Source organism: Adiantum capillus-veneris, chromosome 12, assembly GCF_014529385.1.
Source record: "Adiantum capillus-veneris isolate H3 chromosome 12, ASM1452938v2, whole genome shotgun sequence".
NCBI classification, from domain to species: Eukaryota; Viridiplantae; Streptophyta; class Polypodiopsida; order Polypodiales; family Pteridaceae; genus Adiantum; species Adiantum capillus-veneris.
The window spans coordinates 98,020,145-98,028,647 of NC_140942.1; the positions used below are offsets into that span (position 1 = coordinate 98,020,145).

At 40.9% G+C, this 8,503-nt stretch overlaps 1 protein-coding gene across 1 annotated transcript; it reads left to right on the forward strand.

The window, feature by feature from the left end:
* The first annotated feature begins 1,686 nt into the window (after positions 1-1,686).
* Positions 1,687-7,388, forward strand: LOC147446188 (uncharacterized). Its single transcript, XM_086525458.1, has 8 exons — positions 1,687-1,844; positions 2,360-2,383; positions 4,706-4,811; positions 4,880-4,948; positions 5,411-5,904; positions 5,998-6,259; positions 6,957-7,165; positions 7,264-7,388. The coding sequence occupies exons 1-8, from the start codon at positions 1,840-1,842 to the stop codon at positions 7,328-7,330; spliced, it is 1,236 nt and encodes a 411-aa protein (XP_086381584.1). The 5' UTR covers positions 1,687-1,839; the 3' UTR covers positions 7,331-7,388.
* The last annotated feature ends 1,115 nt before the right edge of the window (positions 7,389-8,503 follow it).

Genomic DNA, 8,503 nt, shown 5'->3' on the forward strand with positions numbered 1-8,503 from the left:
TGATGGGAGAAACCATAATACAAAGCCTTTTGGAGGGGGGACCGGCTCCATGTAAATCCGGTCCTCAACTGTTGTCAATAGCTTAATTTCTCTCTCTTTTGAAAGTATTGTTCATGCTATCTAACTAGGTGTTATGCTTTTTGTTGCTCTATCCACCCAAGCACTCTTGTAATTCTCATTAGGAATCTATTCTAATGAAATGCCCACTATGTTCATGCTAATTTCCGCTACACACAAGTTTGTAGGCCATTAAATGTTACATGACCATATCTACAGGCTACCTAGACATCTAGCCTATGATCCGTGACCCATAGAGTTGACATGCTATCCTATTACAATCAAACTATCTCTGGACTGCCTCTGACACAATTCTCATCTGCATGCATAGCTATTGTCATCATAGTCCATTTACTAGCCTAATAGTGGTACATGTTGCAACCCAGGTACATAGACCGCTTCTGACACGTCAAGGATCATAGCGCAGAGCAATGGAGTCCATTGCCAATCAATAAACTCCTTGGCCTTGCCATCATATTAATCTTGTGCTCATAAAAACAGGCATGTAGCAACCATGGCCTGCATCTTTGATGAGCTTGCGGTTTGAGTTTAGTTGAGTTGTAGCTTCCGACAAGAGTGACTAGCATGATAAACTCAAATAATGGAACTGACGGATCTGTTTGATCCTTGGAAGCAAGACCAAATAAATAAAGCAGAATAATTATAGTACGCAGGTAGTAGTGTGAGAGATAATGGGAGGCTTTTGTGGCTATGCAGTCTCTTCTGGTGATTCTTTCACACTCCAATGACATGAGAGAGACATAAATACCTACCGCCTTGTTTGCCATCCTTGGTTGAGGTTGTCTTCAACTATTGTGCATCCGACAATGTTCATCCTACCTTCTCAACTATATTGTAGCATGTGTACGTCGTTGACTGCACTCAACCCGTATCACCACCTTTAAAAAAAAAAAAAAAGAGACAGAAGAGCAACTTTGTTACTTAGCATCCTTTCTCCAATATCATAATCTTTGCCTGTTCCTTTTGTTGCGAGCACAATTTTATTGCACCTACATGTACCTTCACCACTCTAAAAAATAAAGCAATGTATGCATCAAATTTAGCACCATGTGGGGATTTGTATTTTTTAAGGATAGAGATTTGTCCATCTGGACAGGTCCCCTTATAGCACGTTCACTAACAGGCTGTTGTGCTAACCAAGTAGCCATTAGGAGCACCGCACAAGATCATTGACGTAATCATGCCGTGGTGATTGATTCAACAACGCAACATTGTAGTGCAAACCAGGATCTAGAACGAAGCAATTGAATTCTGGTTGCCCTTGTGAATAAGTGTTGAGCTTTCAAATTGTAGAGTGAAAATTGCCAAAATGTTCATTTTAGACAAAATTACTAGCTAGAATTTCCTATGGCAATTACACTCATTGGTCTAGAACTTTTTTGTTCGGCGAGCGGTCGATCCCTCGCCGAGGAGGGCCTAGGGTCCCTCTTCATGTTTAAGGTGCTTCACACATATCCGTTTTTGCTAAGAGAACAAAAGACAATGATTGGGGATGTTTGTGAATTATTTATGTAATTGTGTGAGCACATAAAGTACACCGAGAGAATTGTGATTGGTTGATATAAGGGCCGCTTCACATACGTTCTTATAGCTAGCGTACTCTCTTTGGAGGCTCATCAGGTTCTCTCCTATCTCCCCTTTGTGCGCCCGATTACCGAAGGTGCACACACATACCTACACACACCCACAGCTCAGAAGGGCGAGCGCGAGCTGCTCCGGCCTCTGAAGGACCTCTCGTCTTCGCAACTCAGGTCGTGGTTTATGAGGTCAGTCGTTCTCCCTCTTGCCGATCTCGGATCTCAGTAGGGTTTCTTCCGCCCTCTGCTCCTATAGCTTCTCCGTTATCCGTCTGTTGCCTCGCCTACTCGTTTCATGTTTGCGTGCCGCTTTCTTTAGATCGGGCTCAGCTCTACCTTACCTCACCACGATCCTCTGTTCATGCGTTGTTTGACCTTGTTTTGATCACCCTCTTTTCCTGATCGTCCTGCCCAACATCCGTAACCCTCTTGAGCCGTTTCATCTGCCTGTCATTCTCATTCTTGTTTTTGTGCTGAATTTCACTAGATTTGTTGTAGTGGGTGGTGTTAGTACAAAGCTTGTGTGATATCCGATTTCATTTTGTTCCTCCGCAGCGTGGTGTATTTGTGCAATTGGAATTGGGTCCTCTGTTTTGTGAGGACTTTACTCGATCTTGCGCAATTGGAATTTGGTCCTCTGTTTTGTGAGGACTTTACTCGATCTTGCACAAGAATTGACAATACCCCTTTTTTTCTTATTGCAGCTCTAAGGAGAGGCCGACTCTTGGGTAAGGATCAACCTCTTGAAACTTTCAAGCTCCAAAGAAGACACTTGTTTATTAATTACCTGTGAACAGTCTGCAATGGACTCCCCATAAAGATTAAATGATTCTGCTTTTATAGTGATCTTGCAATTTCGGTTTTGTGTGCTGATCAAGTATGATAGTGATATTCGTTTTGCATTTTGATGCGGTGGTCGGTGAAGAATTGTTTGTGTCGATCTTTTAGCATTATCAAGACTTTATACATTCCCACTCTTTGATGGTCATGCTGCTATTTGCGGTGATTGCCTTATTCCAGCATTTCTATTTTTTGTTTATGAGCTCTGGTCTTTTGGTAGGTTGAAACTAGTTTGGTTGGCTGCATCTCAAGATCTTGATTTGAGTTGGGGCATATATGGGTTTCAGAATTTCTGAAGGTGAAGAGTAGTTGTCGAAATGACATGAATGAATGAATGTTCATTGGTATCGTGCTGAAGTTGTTAGGGTGCTTTGGCTTGGCTGGTTTGTAGCATGAGGTCTTCAATATTGTAGAGAGCTTGCATTCTCTTTGTAGAGAGTGCTAAATGATTCACTCCTTCTGTTGCACACCTTCGTGGTGATTATTTATTTAGCACTGGCTGGGCATTTTTTCAATGTATTTTGAAGACGCTTAATTGTATTATATGGTCTACTTGCATTTGAACTGCCAGTGAGGTAGTAATTGCTGATTCTTATGTGGGAGTGTCTCTTGTTGTGGCGACATTTTGTCAGTGTACGATGAAGATGTTATGCCTGAACTTTGAAATATCGCATAAATCTCTAAATGTGTATGTCTGTGAGCTTGTGAATCTTCTTGCTTATTGGCTCCAGCAATGCTAGGCATCTGCCCTTCCATGCCATTCATTAGTGCCTTAATTTTCTTAAATCATACACCCATCTCATCTCCTGATCATTGAAATGTGAGATGTGTTGAGAGTAGGGTCTGCATAAAGATTTGTAGGTTTGCTGAATCATCAACATATCTAGAATTATTTGGACTTCCACTTATTCTTCTGAGGGTAACGAGCATTTCTACCTTTTGTTTGGCTGCCGCCTAGGCAAAAACAAGGGTGTACATGCTTTAGGTTGAAGTACCACCTGTAGGGCAAGAGAGGCCTATCAAGTTAAGATCTCTTTAGTTTATTTTTAGAATAGTATTTATGGAAGGCCTAACGTTCATAAATCTGCTTGCAGTACAGTTCAGGGGCCATGCAATAAATTGGAAATAACCATATCCTATATTTTTGTCTGTTCGTGAAGCGTATCTATTTTCCTCAGTGTTGGGTGGCTGTTAGATTCTTGCTAATTTGAAAGCTTTTGGCAAAGCTAATAATTTGACAAAGCTAAGTTGAGACCTCATTAGTATACTTTTTAGAGTAGCACTTTTGGAAGTCCCAACGATCATAAATCTGCTTGCAGCATCCAATAATTGGAAATAACCATATCCTATGTTTTTGTCTGTTCCTGAAGCGTATCTATTCTCCTTATTGTTGGGCGGCTGTTAAATTCTTGCTAATTTGAAAGCTTTTAGCAAAGCTAATAATCTGGCAAGTGTATTGCTAAATGGAGAAGCCTGTACCTTGGAACAAGTTTTGATGATTTTCATTGAAGTATCCAACAAAATTACTGAAAGTGAAAGAGATTCCAATGCTTGGTGTGTTTTTCTCCTTATATGTTGATGCATGGATTGAAGAGATGCCCAATCCTTTTTCTAATGCAAATTTGAGAGTTGACCTGAGGTTTTTGACTGTATCTTTGAAGTCAAAGAGAACTGTTTTTTGACATCTGCATTTTCGCTATTACAAAGCCCCAGTGATGTGACACTGCCTTTGTGTCATGAGAAACCTTGTGCAAATGATATCAGGTTGGAAGCTTTAAGGCTGCATTGGAAACAGTTTACCAGTTATACTTGTTTTCCCTTTAGCATGGTTTTGGGTAGGTTCTTATTTGTGATTTGAAGGGGCTGTACTCATGGATGTTTTTTTTAAAAAAATTGCTTGCCCCTTTGTGGTCATAAAGCCATGCTGAGTAGGCTCTGCTCACGTGTGATTTGAAGGGGGTCTTTTTAGTACTTGTCCATTCTGGTCATAATGTCCTGCTTTATTTCTTGCCATTGTGGGCATAATCCAATGTCTTGTGCCCATACTTTCTTATTTTTGGATAAGCACAAAAAGTTTTTATATAGAAAAGAGAAGGGGAGAAGAGGAGCCCATGCGAAAGAGATGTCTATTGTTTCTAGTGCTTGTTTTTTGGGGACCGTTGAGTCGTCTACAAGCTTATATCTTCTTCTTTGGTTCTCTTTGAATGCAGTGGCACGCGGATCAAGACCCGCAAGCGGAATATAGCAGCTCCTTTAGACACTGCCAGTTTTGCGGATGCTATTGTCCAGATCTATCTTGAGCATGGGGGAGACCTGGTAAAGTCACAAGGCTTCATCCGTGATGGTGTCTTTATGATGCAGTTTTTTGACCGCTCTTTTTGCAGGAGCTCATCGCAAAAGACATTGACGCCGCAGATCTTGATTTTTCAAGATATGGTGAAACCTTCTTTGAGGTACTCTCTTCCCCTACTAACACAGACATAACCCCCCCCCCCCCCCGTGCCGAGAAAAAAGAAGCTTGAAGTAACACTGGAATTGGGGAAGTTAAGCTCACATGTTTGTGTGGAAGTGGTTCACCCTATCTGTTTTCTCAAAGATTTGGGGTTTCCTTGCCAAGGTTTCAACCTGTGGTACTAACTCTTAGATGTTTTGCAACAAATGCAAGGAAATCCATCAGTTACTTGCAAATTTTTATAAGGATTTTTGTTCTGGTCCATCTATGATTTTTGTGATTTCTAAACAAATTAGGGCCCTTTTTGCCTGCAGTACTTGTAGATGCATGTAAAGTTGCACATCCTTGCTAGCTCCTTTATTCCTTGACTGATTGCCAATAGCTAGGTTTCACTTCAGCTGAAAATAAATCGTCAAGGAAATTTGTGATTTCAATGGTTTACAAATTAGATGCTGTGGCTCAGGTTGTCTACACTGGTGGGCGCATCCAGCTTGGGTCAACCAAGCCAGAAGAGGGTGAAAGCCAGCCGTACTCTATCTTGAATTGTGAAGCTTCACGCGAAAAAATTCTTCCTCATGTGCTTTACATTCAAAAAATTATCAGGCGTCGTCCATTCATGATAAAGAGCCTTGAAAATGTCATGCAAAGGCAGCTTCAGTCATTGGAGCTCTATGAGCAGGCCGATCGCCTGAAGCTGGCTATTTTTACTGCCCTAACCTTCACACAAAAGCTCTCAGGGCTTCCTCCCGAAAACATTTTTTCTGTTCTATTGAAGGATAGCCTTGTCGCGAAGGGGACAGTTCTTGGATTTATCACAGATTGTTTTAAGGAGTACCTTGTGGAGAACAGTTTTGATGATTTAGTAGCTCTTTTAAAAAGAGCCAAAATAGAGGACCGGCTTCTGGAGTTTTTCCCAATGCAGAAGAGAACTATGGAGGCTTTCTCAGAGCATTTCAGGTATTAAGTTCTGTGAAAGTGTGCCTGTGGCGACAAATGAGCAATGGTTTAACATGCAAGAGCAATGGCTAAAACGGGGTTTGATTTGTGCAGCAAAGCGGGATTAGCTCCTCTTGTGGAGTACAATAGGAAGAAGGTTTTTGATGTGAAGTTGAAGGAATTAAAAACCCATCTGACTGATCAGATCTCAGAAAACGCAGACATGGGTGAGTTGATTGAGTCTGTAAAGCTGCGGTGCAAGGAAGCCAGCTTGCCAGATGTGGACGTGGTGCGGACTGTCTGGGAAGCTCTTATGGATGCTATTCAGTGGTCTGGAAAGAATCAGCAGCAAAACATCAATTTAGCACTTCGACAGGTGGGTAAAGCGAGCAAATGGTCTTTTATTCCATCTACTTTGTGCGGCTTGATTATGGCAATATTGAACAAACCCCTCCCCCTCGCCCTGGGGGCCTTTTTCTTTCTGTCTTGTCTTTCTCCCCTCCCATCTATCCTTCTGTATATTAGTGTGCGTGTGTATGCGCACACTATGTGTATGCACGTCTCTTCACACACAGGGTGAACATTGTATTTGGAGTGGAGGGGTTTTCTTCTCATTCTTTCACATGGAGCTGCCTTTGTTACTTCTGTTTTCCCCCCTTTCTTATTTCAAGCTCAGTATTGAGATTGTCATAATTTTTTGCATCACTTTTTTGGTTCCATTTCGATTTATTGTTTCTCTAAGTAGATGCTTTAAAATAGTTTGGAAAAATCTCAACCAAGGTTCATTAGGCCCCGGCCATTTTGGAAATATGAAAAACCTTACAAAATCTCTAAAATGCAAAAGTGAAGGGTGATGATGTAAGAGGTGAAAAGCCTTGAGGTATCGTAAAGTCAAAAGAAATCACATTCTCTATGTAAAGAGGTTATGGTGCCACCATGTTTCTTTTATTGTCTTTTTCTTCTAGTCTTTCCTTCTCCTGAGTTTCATTACATAATTTATATTTGGAAGTCATTAGGAAATATATTTAGTCAAGAAGTGGACAAACTCATTGATTCTATTGTGGGTTTTCCAGGTCAAGACATGGGGAACCTTGCTTGGCTCATTCACTGTTACAGGAAAACTCGAGCTGGAACTTATTTACACGATCCAGACTTATTGCTATGAAGATGCCAAACTTATGAAGTTGTTTCCTGAAATCATTCGCGCCTTATACGATCAAGATGTGCTGGCAGAAGACACTGTTCTGCTGTGGTTCCGAAAAGGGTCCAACCCCAAAGGGAGGTATGACGAACTCTTGTGTTTTTTGCTCTTTGCCTCTGTTTTTTCGCTTGGTATGGCTTGCTCTTCCTATGAATCACACAGCTCTTTGTGTCACACAGGCAGACTTTTGTAAAGGGTCTCGAACCCTTTGTCAAGTGGCTAGAAGAGGCAGAGGAGGAAGACTAGGAGGGGCAGGGGAGATTGTTTGGCCGCTTTTAATGATGCATTCTGCAATTTAGGTTCACTTGGGATTTGTGTGTGTGCAAAAAGACGTCATGCTTTATGTGATGGAGCTTGGTTCTCGGGGCTCATGTGTGGTTTATCTCTGTAAGAAATATTAAAAAGATTTTTCTCTAATTTGCCATAAAATTGGCTCACATTTTCACCTCCCACTATATAAATGAATGATGATGACGATAATGGACTATGCGAGCTATTCTGGAAGTCAAGAGATTGAGAGTCCGAGTTTTGACAGGGAGGAGGCTTAATGATTTTCTGAAGTGATTTTGTTTGGGCGTTGGTTAACCTACAATCGAGCTTTTGGTAAGGGCTGCTGGTGGCTGTATTTCAAATGCTTATCTCTGCACACTTCAAAGAGAAGTTCTGAACAGGTCTCCTCTACTTGGGTTATGGGGAATTATCTAGACTGGCTTTACAGGCAGTTTCAGGGAGGGCTTAAAAAATGCTAAGTGGTTGAATATGAGCAGTGCTCAAAAGAACAGTTGCAATGATTGCTCATACATAGAAGTAAGCTTTTGTGTGTGAACTTAGTTTTAATCCCTCCCCCTTTTATAATAGTATATTTATAATAGTATAGATGTATATGGATTTTGTGTGATAATAAGTTCATGCAATTATTCTCTGAAGTGGAATGTTGAATTGGATTGAACTGTCAGTCATTGCCTGTAGCCTTATGAATCCCTGATATTTATAGGCACCTTGCCCTATAAATATCAGATATTCATGTATTGTGGGCTAATTTAGTGTATATTTTTTGAAGACATTTTTACTAGGTAGAATACAGGAAAAATGCTCAAAATCGGTTAAAATGCCTGTTGAAGGTCTACCCTGGTTGGTGTACAAGATAGGATATCCGGATTTGATTATTTAATGCATGGAGCTTTCATTTGATTGTTTGAGTCCTCGCCTTTGTAGCAATGCTTCTGTTGAAGGCGTGGATATTTAACAATGCACTAGGTGTTTTACTTGAGGAGTATGCTATGATGGTGGCTGGTTATTGTCTTTTGCTACATACCATAGATTACGTTTGTAGAACAGCATTTAGCTCATGATTAGGATGTACATATTTTTTTAGTTGGGCGGGTGAAGGGGTTTACTTGGAGGATGGGAGACATTTGT